This window comes from Dendropsophus ebraccatus, chromosome 14, assembly GCF_027789765.1.
Source record: "Dendropsophus ebraccatus isolate aDenEbr1 chromosome 14, aDenEbr1.pat, whole genome shotgun sequence".
NCBI classification, from domain to species: domain Eukaryota; kingdom Metazoa; phylum Chordata; class Amphibia; order Anura; family Hylidae; genus Dendropsophus; species Dendropsophus ebraccatus.
The window spans coordinates 77785343-77799885 of NC_091467.1; the positions used below are offsets into that span (position 1 = coordinate 77785343).

The 14543-nt window shown below is 42.2% G+C and overlaps 1 protein-coding gene across 2 annotated transcripts in view; it reads left to right on the plus strand.

The window, feature by feature from the left end:
* Positions 1-14543, plus strand: part of SLC35C2 (solute carrier family 35 member C2) — a 57386-nt gene that overhangs the window by 16212 nt on the left and 26631 nt on the right. For both annotated transcript variants that reach the window (XM_069952535.1, XM_069952536.1), the window contains exons 3-5: positions 5401-5551; positions 7025-7088; positions 7179-7251. In XM_069952535.1, coding sequence (XP_069808636.1) covers positions 5401-5551; positions 7025-7088; positions 7179-7251 — 288 coding nt within the window. The remainder of the gene's footprint in view (positions 1-5400; positions 5552-7024; positions 7089-7178; positions 7252-14543) is intronic.

A 14543-nucleotide genomic window follows, 5' to 3' on the forward strand; every position in this document is an offset into this window, starting at 1 on the left:
TATATATATATATATATACTAGAAAATGTACCCGGCGCTGCCAGGGTATAAAGTGTCAGTGTGTTAATTAGATTTGTTCTAAGGTGCCCAGGAGGCCAAGCTAAAGGTATTGTTTCATTTGAGTTAATCAGTGGAATTAGTGTATACCTGTAGTGCATAGTTGGAGGGGTTCTGTATACCCACAATGTATAGTTTTTAGGGGTCTCGCATATCTGTAGTGCATAATTGGGGCTGTATACCTATAGTGTATAGTTGGGGGGGTCCTGTATACCTGTAGTGTGTAGTTGGGGGGGGGGCTGTATACCTGTAGTGTATAGTTGAGGGAGGTCCTGTATACCTGCAGTGTACAGTTGGTGAAGGTCTTGTATACCTGTACTGTATAGTTCGGGGGTCCTGTATACCTGTAGTATATAGTTGGTGCTGTATACCTGTAATGTATAGCTGGTGGAGGTCTTGTATACCTGTAGTTTATAGTTTGAGGGTCCTGGATACCTGTAGTGTATAATTGGTGGAGGTCTTGTATACCTGTAGTATATAGTTCGGGGGTCCTGTATACCTGTAGTGAATAGTTTCAGGGTCCTGTATAACTATAGTATAGAGTTGGTGGAGGTCCTGTATACCTGTATACCTGTAGTGTATAGTTTGTATAGTCCTATATACCTGTAGTATATAGCTGGTGGAGTTCCTGTATACCTGTAGTATATTTGGGGTCCTGTATACTTGTAGTATAGAGTTGGTGAAGGTGCTGTATACCTGTATTATAGAGTTGGTGTAGGTCCTGTATACCTGTAGTGTATGGTTTTGAGGTCCTGTATACCTGTAGTGTATAGTTTGAGGTCCTATATACCTGTAGTATATAGTTGATGGAGTTCCTGTATACCTGTAGTGTATAGTTTTGGGGTCCTGTATACCTGTAGTGTATAGTTTGGGGTCCTGTATACCTGTAGTATATAGTTGGTGGAGGTCCTGTATACCTGTAGTATATAGTTGGTGGAGGTCCTGTATACCTGTAGTGTATAATTTTGGGGTCCTTTATACCTGTAGTGTAAAGTTTGGGGTCCTGTATACCTGTAGTATATAGTTTTGTGGAGGTCCTGTGCACCTGTAGTGTATAGTTTTGGGGTCCTGTATACCTGTAGTGTCCTGTATACCTGCAGGGTTGTATTTACCCGTATGGCAGTGTTATTCAGTCACAGTGTGTCGGTATTGGTCATGTCTGGCATGGCGGTGTTATCCAGTCACAGTATGGCGGTATTGGTCAGGTTTGGTGTGGCGGTGTTATCCAGTCACGGTATGGTGGTATTGGTCAGGTCTGGTATAGCGGTGTTATCCAGTCACAGTATGGCAGTATTGGTCAGGTCTGATATGATGGTGTTACCCAGTCACAGTATGGCGGTATTGGTCAGGTCTGGTATGGCAGTGTTATCCAGCACAGTATGGCGGTATTGGTCAGGTCTGGTGTGGCGGTGTTACCCAGTCACAGTTTGCCGGTATTGGTCAGGTCTGGTATGACAGTGTTATCCAGCACAGTATAGCAGTATTGGTCAGGTCTGGTATGACAGTGTTATCCAGTCACAGTATGGCGGTATTGGTCAGGTCTGGTATGACAGTGTTATCCAGCACAGTATAGCGGTATTGGTCTGGTCTGGTGTGGCGGTGTTATCCAGTCACAGTATGGCGGTATTGGTCAGGTCTGGTATGACAGTGTTATCCAGTCACAGTATGGCGGTATTGGTCAGGTCTGGTGTGGCAGTGTTACCCAGTCACAGTTTGGTATACCTGTAGTGCCCTGTATTTACATGTACTGTATAGATGGAGTAGGGGGCCCTTTATATACATGTACTGTATAGATGGAGTAGGGGATCCTGTATATACATGTACTGTATGGATGGAGTAGGGGGTCCTGTATACATGTATAGTATAGATGGAGTAGGGGGTCCTGTATACATGTACTGTATAGATGGAGTAGGGGGTCCTTTATATACATGTACTGTATAGATGGAGTAGGGGGTCCTGTATATACATGTACTGTATAGATGGAGTAGGGGGCCCTGTATATACATGTACTGTATAGATGGAGTAGGGGGCCCTGTATATACATGTACTGTATAGATGGAGTAGGGGGCCCTGTATATACATGTCCTGTATAGATGGAGCAGGGGGCCCTGTATATACATGTACTGTATAGATGGAGTAGGGGGCACTGTATATACATGTACTGTATAGATGGAGTAGGGGGCCCTGTATATACATGTACTGTATAGATGGAGTAGGGGGCCTGTATACATGTACTGTATATGGAGTAGGGGGTCCTGTATACATGTACTGTATAGATGGAGTAGGGGGTCCTGTATATATGTACTGTATAGATGGAGTAGGGGGCCCTGTATATACATGTACTGTATAGATGGAGTAGGGGGCCCTGTATATACGTGTACTGTATAGATGGAGTAGGGGGTCCTGTATACATGTACTGTATAGATGGAGTAGGGGGCCCTGTATATACATGTACTGTATAGATGGAGTAGGGGGTCCTGTATATACATGTAGTGTATAGATGGAGTAGGGGGTCCTGTATATACATGTACTGTATAGATGGAGTAGGGGGTCCTGTATATACATGTACTGTATAGATGGAGTAGGGGGTCCTGTATACATGTACTGTATAGTTGGAGTAGGGGGTCCTGTATACCTGTACTGTATAGATGGAGTAGGGGGTCCTGTATACATGTACTGTATAGATGGAGTAGGAGGCCCTGTATATACCTGTACTGTATAGTTGGAGTAGGGGGTCCTGTATATACATGTACTGTATAGATGGAGTAGGGGGTCTACCAGTTATTACTGTGGATGTTCTGAGGCAGCTTCCCTAGCAACCATTGCTCCCTGTGACAATGAAAGCAGTAATCCTATTGGTTGCTAAGGCTCCAACTGCCGCGTCTGCTGCAGCTAATTATATCACCTGTGTGTGCAGTGAGGAGATTTTCCCATTCATCTCTATGGGGCGCCTCTCTTTCCCCTCCCCCTCCCCTCCTGTACATCTGGCGGGGACGGGACCTTCGCAATAACCTTCCCGGGCACCTAATGTATCTGTGTGCCAAATTTGGGGTCAAACGGTTCAGGCGTTTGGAAGTCTATAGAGGACAGACAGACAGACAGACTTAGATTTTTATGATATAGATATATATAATATATATATAGAGAGAGATCCCCTTATGCTGTGTGTGTGTGTGTGTGTATATATATATATATATGAGAGAGAGCGCTACGCTTTATATCCGCAGTTTGTATACACCTTCCCACCCTTATTGTTGCTACTATTGGACCCCTCAGCTCTGGGATGATGAAGCGCCTGCCTATTGATAAGTGACCTCCCCTTTGGCTTTACCAATCATAACGTTGACTTAATGTCTCCCTGTCGTTATAACTTACAAAATCTAAATCATCAGTAGATGTGATATAAAGGAAGTCTGCAATTTACATTAATTATTGTTTTTGCTGTTATCATGCTGTAAAACAAAGCTGTACTTACCAGAAATCTAGGTCCAGTCTCCTATATAACAGCTGTTATTACTGTATCCAGGTCCGGTCTCCTGCTATATAACAGCTATACTTACTGTATCCAGGTCCAGTCTCCTGAAGGCAGCTATATAACAGCTATACTTACTGTATCCAGGCCCAGTCTCCTGCTATATACCAGCTATACTTACTGTATCCAGGTCCGGTCTCCTGCTATATAACAGCTATACTTACTGTATCCAGGTCCAGTCTCCTGAAGGCAGCTATATAACAGCTATACTTACTGTATCCAGGCCCAGTCTCCTGAAGGCTGCTATATAACAGCTATACTTACTGTATCCAGGTCCAGTCTCCTGAGGGCAGCTATATACCAGCTATACTTACTGTATCCAGGTCCAGTCTCCTATAGGTATCTATATAACAGCTATACTTACTGTATTCAGGTCCAGTCTCCTGAAGGCAGCTATATACCAGCTATACTTACTGTATCCAGGTCCAGTCCCCTGAAGGCAGCTGTATAACAGCTATACTTACTGTATCCAGGTCCAGTCCCCTGAAGGCAGCTGTATAACAGCTATACTTACTGTATCCAGGTCCAGTCTCCTGACTGCTATATAACAGCTATACTTACTGTATCCAGGTCCAGTCTCCTGAAGGCAGCTATATAACAGCTATACTTACTGTATCCAGGTCCAGTCTCCTGAAGGAAGATTTATAACAGTTATACTTACCGTATCCAGGTGCAGTACAGAGAGTCCCGGCTCAGTGTGTCCGTCAGTCACATGACTGCCTCCTCTCTGTGAGCTCAGGTGACCTGGGATACGCTGGGCTTCCTGTATACGTACCTGTATATTGCAGACTTGCTGTATATCACATAACTGCTGATTTAGATTTTGTAAGTAATAACGCCAGGTGGCGCTGCTGAGCATACCCTCCCCCAGGTGGCGCTGCTGAGCATACCCTCCCCCAGGTGGCGCTGCTGAGCATACCCTCCCCCAGGTGGCGCTGCTGAGCATACCCTCCCCCAGGTGGCGCTGCTGAGCATACCCTCCCCTAGGTGGCCCTGCTGAGCATACCCTCCCCCAGGTGGCGCTGCTGAGCATACCCTCCCCCAGGTGGCGCTGCTGAGCATACCCTCCCCTAGGTGGCCCTGCTGAGCATACCCTCCCCCAGGTGGCGCTGCTGAGCATACCCTCCCCCAGGTGGCGCTGTTGAGCATACCCTCCCCCAGGTGGCGCTGCTGAGCATACCCTCCCCCAGGTGGCGCTGCTGAGCATACCCTCCCCCAGGTGGCGCTGCTGAGCATACCCTCCCCCAGGTGGCGCTGCTGAGCATACCCCTCCCCCAGGTGGCGCTGCTGAGCATACCCTCCCCCAGGTGGCGCTGCTGAGCATACCCTCCCCCAGGTGGCGCTGCTGAGCATACCCTCCCCCAGGTGGCGCTGCTGAGCATACCCTCCCCCAGGTGGCGCTGCTGAGCATACCCTCCCCCAGGTGGCGCTGCTGAGCATACCCTCCCCCAGGTGGCGCTGCTGAGCATACCCTCCCCCAGGTGGCGCTGCTGAGCATACCCTCCCCCAGGTGGCGCTGCTGAGCATACCCTCCCCCAGGTGGCGCTGCTGAGCATACCCTCCCCCAGGTGGCGCTGCTGAGCATACCCTCCCCCAGGTGGCGCTGCTGAGCATACCCTCCCCAGGTGGCGCTGCTGAGCATACCCTCCCCCAGGTGGCGCTGCTGAGCATACCCTCCCCCAGGTGGCGCTGCTGAGCATACCCTCCCCCAGGTGGCGCTGCTGAGCATACCCTCCCGGGGTCCTATCCCTCTCCATACATCATTATATTGCGTCTTTTATTACTTTTCTCTTTCTTTGTGTTTGTTTCAGCGATTTCACTTCCCGCTCTTCATGACGCTCGTCCACCTCCTCATCATCTTCATCTTAGCGTCGCTGACCAGAACGTTCATGCTGTGTGTGAGCGGCCGGGCCCGGGTTATCCTGCCATGGTCAGACTACCTCAGAAAGGTGGCCCCCACAGGTACCCCACATTGTAAACCCCCCCATACAGGTACCCCCACATTGTTACCCGCCCACAGGTACCCCACATTGTTACCCCCCCCCCACCCACACACAGGTACCCCACATTGTTACCCCCCACACACACACACACACACAGGTACCCCACATTGTTACCCCCACACACACACACACACACAGGTACCCCACATTGTTACCCCCCCACACACACACACACAGGTACCCCACATTGTTACCCCCCCCACACACACACACAGGTACCCCACATTGTTACCCCCACACACACACAGGTACCCTACATTGTTACCCCCCCCCCCACACACACACACACAGGTACCCCACATTGTTACCCCCACACACACACACACACACAGGTACCCCACATTGTTACCCCCCCCCCCCACACACACACACAGGTACCCCACATTGTACCCCCCCAAATTGTTTCCCCCCTCCCAACTGCAGGATGGTACTACAGGGGGATCCTGGGAGTTGTAGTGCTACCGGCCTCCCTCCTGGCCGTTCCTCCTTGTCCTCTCCCCCCTCCTGGCCGTTCCTCCTTGTCCTCTCCCCCCTCCTGGCCGTTCATCCTTGTCCTCTCCTCCCTCCTGGCCGTTCCTCCTTGTCCTCTCCCCCCTCCTGGCCGTTCATCCTTGTCCTCTCCTCCCTCCTGGCCGTTCCTCCTTGTCCTCTCCTCCCTCCTGGCCATTCCTTCTTGTCCTCTCCTCCCTCCTGGCCGTTCCTCCTTGTCCTCTCCTGGCCGTTCATCCTTGTCCTCTCTTCCCTCCCGGCCGTTCATCCTTGTCCTCTCTTCCCTCCTGGCCGTTCCTCCTTGTCCTCTCTTCCCTCCTGGCCGTTCCTCCTTGTCCTCTCCTCCCTCCTGGCCGTTCATCCTTGTCCTCTCCTCCCTCCTGGCCGTTCATCCTTGTCCTCTCTTCTCTCCTGGCCGTTCATCCTTGTCCTCTCCTCCCTCCTGGCCGTTCATCCTTGTCTTCTCTTCCCTCCTGGCCGTTCATCCTTGTCCTCTCCTCCCTCCTGGCCGTTCCTCCTTGTCCTCTCTTCCCTCCTGGCCGTTCATCCTTGTCCTCTCTTCTCTCCTGGCCGTTCATCCTTGTCTTCTCCTCCCTCCTGGCCGTTCATCCTTGTCTTCTCCTCCCTCCTGGCCGTTCATCCTTGTCTTCTCCTCCCTCCTGGCCGTTCATCCTTGTCCTCTCTTCTCTCCTGGCCGTTCATCCTTGTCCTCTCCTCCCTCCTGGCCGTTCATCCTTGTCTTCTCCTCCCTCCTGGCCGTTCATCCTTGTCTTCTCTTCCCTCCCGGCCGTTCATCCTTGTCCTCTCCTCCCTCCTGGCCGTTCATCCTTGTCCTCTCTTCCCTCCTGGCCGTTCATCCTTGTCCTCTCTTCCCTCCTGGCCGTTCATCCTTGTCCTCTCCTCCCTCCTGGCCGTTCATCCTTGTCCTCTCTTCCCTCCGCAGCTCTGGCCACCGCTCTGGACATTGGACTCTCTAATTGGAGCTTCCTGTACATCACGGTGTCTCTGTGAGTCGGGGCCGATCACGGTGCGGGGGACGTCCAGCTGGGATGTAAATGTAGAGTGCCCCCTTATAACCCCCTGCTCCCCCTCCCCAGGTACACCATGACCAAGTCTTCTGCCGTCCTCTTCATCCTCTTCTTCTCGCTGATCTTCCGGTTAGAGGAGCTGGTGAGTGACGGGGGGGGGGGGGAGTATATAGGGTTAAAGGGGTCCTCTGGGTTTATAACATTGATGGCCTCTCCACAGGGTAGATCATCACTCTCTCTGCCATCTGGTGGTGAGGTGAGGTACTGCAGCTCAGTCCTTTAATAATGTTGGCTGAGCAGCGTGCAGACCCCCTCCCCCACCACCAATCTATTGCTGTTACCCAGCAAGACAGTTTTAGGTGCAAACTAGAGGAATATTCTGGAAGTAAATTGTTTTGGTGCAGTAAGAAATGGGGGTGTATTGTATTTAATGTGTTTATTGGTGTAAGTAATTGTGTGTAAAGTAGTAGTATAGTGTAGTGTAGTGTAGTAGTATAGTGTAGTAGTATGGTGTAGTAGTAGTATAGTGTAGTAGTAATAGTAGTATAGTGTAGTAGTAGTATAGTGTAGTAGTAGTATAGTGTAGTAGTAGTGTAGTAGTATAGTGTAGTATAGTGTAGTAGTAGTAGTATAGTGTAGTAGTAGTATAGTGTAGTAGTAGTATAGTGTAGTATAGTGTAGTAGTAGTATAGTGTAGTAGTAGTAGTAGTATAGTGTAGTATAGTGTAGTAGTAGTATAGTGTAGTAGTATAGTGTAGTGTAGTGTAGTAGTATAGTGTAGTGTAGTAGTATAGTGTAGTAGTATAGTGTAGTAGTAGTATAGTGTAGTGTAGTAGTATAGTGTAGTGTAGTAGTATAGTGTAGTAGTATAGTGTAGTAGTGTAGTGTAGTAGTATAGTGTAGTAGTAGTATAGTATAGTGTAGTAGTAGTATAGTGTAGTAGTAGTAGTATAGTGTAGTAGTATAGTGTAGTAGTAGTAGTATAGTGTAGTAGTAGTATAGTGTAGTAGTAGTAGTAGTATAGTGTAGTAGTATGGTGTAGTAGTAGTAGTATAGTGTAGTAGTGTAGTAGTAGTATAGTGTAGTGTAGTAGTATAGTGTAGTAGTAGTATAGTGTAGTAGTAGTATAGTGTAGTGTAGTAGTATAGTGTAGTGTAGTAGTATAGTGTAGTAGTAGTATAGTGTAGTAGTAGTAGTATAGTGTAGTAGTAGTATAGTGTAGTAGTGTAGTAGTAGTATAGTGTAGTAGTAGTAGTATAGTATAGTGTAGTAGTAGTATAGTGTAGTAGTAGTAGTATAGTGTAGTAGTAGTATAGTGTAGTAGTATAGTGTAGTAGTAGTATAGTGTAGTAGTAGTATAGTGTAGTAGTAGTATAGTAGTAGTAGTATAGTGTAGTAGTAGTAGTAGTAGTATAGTGTAGTAGTATAGTATAGTGTAGTAGTAGTAGTAGTATAGTGTAGTAGTAGTATAGTGTATTAGTAGTAGTAGTATAGTGTAGTAGTAGTATAGTGTAGTAGTAGTAGTATAGTGTAGTATAGTGTAGTAGTATAGTGTAGTAGTAGTATAGTATAGTAGTAGTATAGTGTAGTAGTAGTAGTATAGTGTAGTAGTAGTATAGTGTAGTAGTAGTATAGTGTAGTAGTAGTATAGTGTAGTAGTAGTATAGTGTAGTAGTAGTAGTATAGTGTAGTAGTAGTATAGTGTAGTAGTATAGTGTAGTAGTAGTAGTATAGTGTAGTAGTATAGTGTAGTAGTAGTATAGTGTAGTAGTATAGTGTAGTAGTAGTAGTATAGTGTAGTAGTAGTAGTATAGTGTAGTAGTAGTAGTATAGTGTAGTAGTAGTATAGTGTAGTAGTAGTATAGTGTAGTAGTAGTATAGTGTAGTAGTATAGTGTAGTAGTATAGTGTAGTAGTAGTATAGTGTAGTAGTAGTATAGTGTAGTAGTAGTATAGTGTAGTAGTATAGTGTAGTAGTAGTATAGTGTAGTAGTATAGTGTAGTAGTATAGTGTAGTAGTAGTATAGTGTAGTTGTAGTGTAGTGTAGTAGTAGTATAGTGTAGTAGTATAGTGTAGTAGTAGTATAGTGTAGTAGTAGTAGTATAGTGTAGTAGTAGTAGTATAGTGTAGTAGTAGTATAGTGTAGTAGTAGTATAGTGTAGTAGTAATAGTAGTGTAGTAGTAGTAGTATAGTGTAGTAGTAGTATAGTGTAGTATAGTGTAGTAGTAGTATAGTGTAGTAGTAGCATAGTGTAGTAGTAGTAGTAGTAGTATAGTGTAGTAGTATAGTGTAGTAGTATAGTGTAGTAGTATAGTGTAGTAGTAGTAGTATAGTGTAGTAGTAGTAGTATAGTGTAGTAGTAGTAGTATAGTGTAGTAGTAGTATAGTGTAGTAGTATAGTGTAGTAGTAGTAGTATAGTATAGTGTAGTAGTAGTATAGTGTAGTAGTAATGTAGTAGTATAGTGTAGTAGTATAGTGTAGTAGTAGTAGTATAGTATAGTGTAGTAGTAGTAGTAGTAGTAATGTAGTAGTATAGTGTAGTAGTAGTATAGTGTAGTAGTATAGTGTAGTTGTAGTGTAGTAGTAGTAGTATAGTGTAGTAGTAGTAGTATAGTGTAGTAGTATAGTGTAGTAGTAGTAGTATAGTGTAGTAGTAGTATAGTGTAGTAGTAGTAGTAGTATAGTGTAGTAGTAGTAGTATAGTGTAGTAGTAGTAGTAGTATAGTGTAGTAGTAGTAGTAGTAGTAGTATAGTATAGTGTAGTAGTAGTATAGTGTAGTAGTAGTGTAGTCTAGTAGTAGTATAGTGTAGTAGTATAGTGTAGTAGTAGTAGTATAGTGTAGTAGTAGTAGTATAGTATAGTGTAGTAGTAATGTAGTAGTATAGTGTAGTAGTAGTATAGTGTAGTAGTAATGTAGTAGTATAGTGTAGTAGTAGTATAGTATAGTGTAGTAGTAGTATAGTGTAGTAGTAGTATAGTGTAGTAGTAGTATAGTGTAGTAGTAGTAGTAATGTAGTAGTATAGTGTAGTAGTAGAGTGTAGTAGTAGTATAGTATAGTGTAGTAGTATAGTGTAGTAGTAGTATAGTGTAGTAGTAGTATAGTATAGTGTAGTAGTAGTATAGTGTAGTAGTAGTAGTAGTATAGTGTAGTAGTATAGTGTAGTAGTAGTATAGTATAGTGTAGTAGTATAGTATAGTGTAGTATAGTGTAATAGTAGTAGTAGTGTAGTTGTAGTGTAGTGTAGTAGTAGTATAGTATAGTGTAGTATAGTGTAATAGTAGTAGTAGTAGTAGTAGTATAGTAGTATAGTGTAGTAGTAGTGGTGGTAGTAGTATAGTGTAGTGTAGTTATAGTATAGTGTAGTAGTAGTATAGTGTAGTAGTAGTATAGTGTAGTAGTAGTAGTATAGTGTAGTAGTAGTAGTATAGTGTAGTAGTAGTAGTAGTATAGTGTAGTAGTATAGTATAGTGTAGTAGTAGTATAGTGTAGTAGTAGTGTAGTCTAGTAGTAGTATAGTGTAGTAGTATAGTGTAGTAGTAGTAGTATAGTGTAGTAGTAGTAGTATAGTATAGTGTAGTAGTAATGTAGTAGTATAGTGTAGTAGTAGTATAGTGTAGTAGTAATGTAGTAGTATAGTGTAGTAATAGTATAGTGTAGTAGTAGTATAGTGTAGTAGTAGTATAGTGTAGTAGTAGTAGTAATGTAGTAGTATAGTGTAGTAGTAGAGTGTAGTAGTAGTATAGTATAGTGTAGTAGTATAGTGTAGTAGTAGTATAGTGTAGTAGTAGTATAGTATAGTGTAGTAGTAGTATAGTGTAGTAGTAGTAGTAGTATAGTGTAGTAGTATAGTGTAGTAGTAGTATAGTATAGTGTAGTAGTATAGTATAGTGTAGTATAGTGTAATAGTAGTAGTAGTGTAGTTGTAGTGTAGTGTAGTAGTAGTATAGTATAGTGTAGTATAGTGTAATAGTAGTAGTAGTAGTAGTAGTATAGTAGTATAGTGTAGTAGTAGTGGTGGTAGTAGTATAGTGTAGTGTAGTTATAGTATAGTAGTATAGTGTAGCAGTATAGTGTAGACTACACTCTACTACTACTACTACACTATACTACTACTGCGGTTCAGGGAAGAAACAGAGTGCTGCACCTCACACCTATGGCTGATACTAGTGCCGCTTGGCTAAATAAAAAACACATCAGAATTTTGTGTATGAATTGATCAAGCCACACTGCCCCATGTACCTCGTGCCGGTATCTGATACACATGGGTCCCTACACTAAGTCCACACCGTGCCAGTCAGTGGCCACCAACCCCGCAGGCGTGCACAGCAGCTATGGTGAGCGCAAGACCTTATCCAGACTTGTGCTGCTTGGGGGCGACCTTCTCCGCCGGCGGTGCTGGCCGGGTTCTGGTGTGGTGTTTTTGGGTCTGGTCCTGTGGCATGGGGGTCGCAGGGCCGTCCCATGGCCCCCGTTCCCTGGCTGTGCACGCCTGCGGGGTTGGTGGCCACTGACTGGCACGGTGTGGACTTAGTGTAGGGACCCATGTGTATCAGATACCGGCACGAGGTACATGGGGCAGTGTGGCTTGATCAATTCATACACAAAATTCTGATGTGTTTTTTATTTAGCCAAGCGGCACTAGTATCAGCCATAGGTGTGAGGTGCAGCACTCTGTTTCTTCCCTGAACCGCACTATACTACTATACTACTACTACTATACTACTACTACACTATACTACTATACTACTACTACTATACTACTACTACACTATACTACTACTACTACACTATACTACTACACTATACTACTACTACTATACTACTACTACACTATACTACTACTACTACACTATACTACTACACTATACTACTACTACTACACTATACTACTACACTATACTACTACTACTACACTATACTACTACACTATACTACTACTACACTATACTACTACTACTACTACACTATACTACTACTACTACACTATACTACTACACTATACTACTACTACTACACTATACTACTACTACACTATACTACTACTACTACTACACTATACTACTACACTATACTACTACTACTACACTATACTACTACTACTACACTATACTACTACTACTACTACTACTACACTATACTACTACACTATACTACTACTACTACACTACACTATACTACTACTACACCATACTACTACTACTACACTATACTACTACTACTACTACACTATACTACTACTACACTATACTACTACTACTATTACACTATACTACTACACTATACTACTACTACTATTACACTATACTACACTATACTACTACTACTATTACACTATACTACACTATACTATACTATACTACTACACTATACTACTACTACTACTACACTATACTACTACTACTACACTATACTACTACACTATACTACTACACTATACTACTACTACTACACTATACTACTACACTATACTACTACTACACTATACTACTACACTATACTACTACACTATACTACTACTACTACTACTACACTATACTACTACACTATACTACTACTACACTATACTACTACTACTACTACACTATACTACTACTACACTATACTACTACTACTACACTATACTACTACACTATACTACTACTACACTATACTACTACTACACTATACTACTACTACTATTACACTACTACACTATACTACACTATACTACTATTACACTATACTACACTATACTATACTATACTACTACACTATACTACTACTACACTATACTGTACTACTACTACTACACTATACTACTACACTATACTACTACTACTACTACACTATACTACTACACTATACTACTACTACACTATACTACTACTACACTATACTACTACTACTACACTATACTACTACTACACTATACTACTACTACTATTACACTACTACACTATACTACTACTACTATTACACTATACTACACTATACTACTACTACTACACTATACTACTACTACACTATACTACTACTACACTATACTACTACTACTATTACACTACTACACTATACTACACTATACTACTATTACACTATACTACACTATACTATACTATACTACTACACTATACTACTACTACACTATACTGTACTACTACTACTACACTATACTACTACACTATACTACTACTACTACTACACTATACTACTACACTATACTACTACTACACTATACTACTACTACACTATACTACTACTACTACACTATAATACTACTACTACTACTACTACACTATACTACTACACTATACTACTACTACACTATACTATACTACTACTACTACTACTACACTATACTACTACTACACTATACTATACTACTACTACTACACTATACTATACTACTACTACTACACTATACTACTACTACTACTACACTATACTACTACTACTACACTATACTACTACACTATACTACTACTACTACACTACACTATACTACTACTACTACACTATACTACTACTACTACACTATACTACTACTACACTATACTACTACTACTACTACACTATACTACTACTACTATTACACTATACTACACTATACTACTACTACTACTACACTATACTACACTATACTACTACTACTATTACACTATACTACACTATACTATACTATACTACTACTACTACACTATACTATACTACTACTACTACTACACTATACTACTACACTATACTACTACTACTACACTATACTACTACTACTACTACACTATACTACTACACTATACTACTACACTATACTACTACTACTACACTACACTATACTACTACTACTACACTATACTACTACTACACTATACTACTACTACTACTACACTATACTACTACTACTATTACACTATACTACACTATACTACTACTACTACTACACTATACTACACTATACTACTACTACTATTACACTATACTACACTATACTATACTATACTACTACACTATACTACTACACTATACTACTACTACTACTACACTATACTACTACACTATACTACTACTACTACACTATACTACTACTACTACACTATAATACTACTACTACTACTACTACACTATACTACTACACTATACTACTACTACTACACTACACTATACTACTACTACTACACTATACTACTACTACTACACTATACTACTACTACACTATACTACTACTACTACTACACTATACTACTACTACTATTACACTATACTACACTATACTACTACTACTACTACTACACTATACTACACTATACTACTACTACTATTACACTATACTACACTATACTATACTATACTACTACTACTACACTATACTATACTACTACTACTACTACACTATACTACTACACTATACTACTACTACTACACTATACTACTACTACTACTACACTATACTACT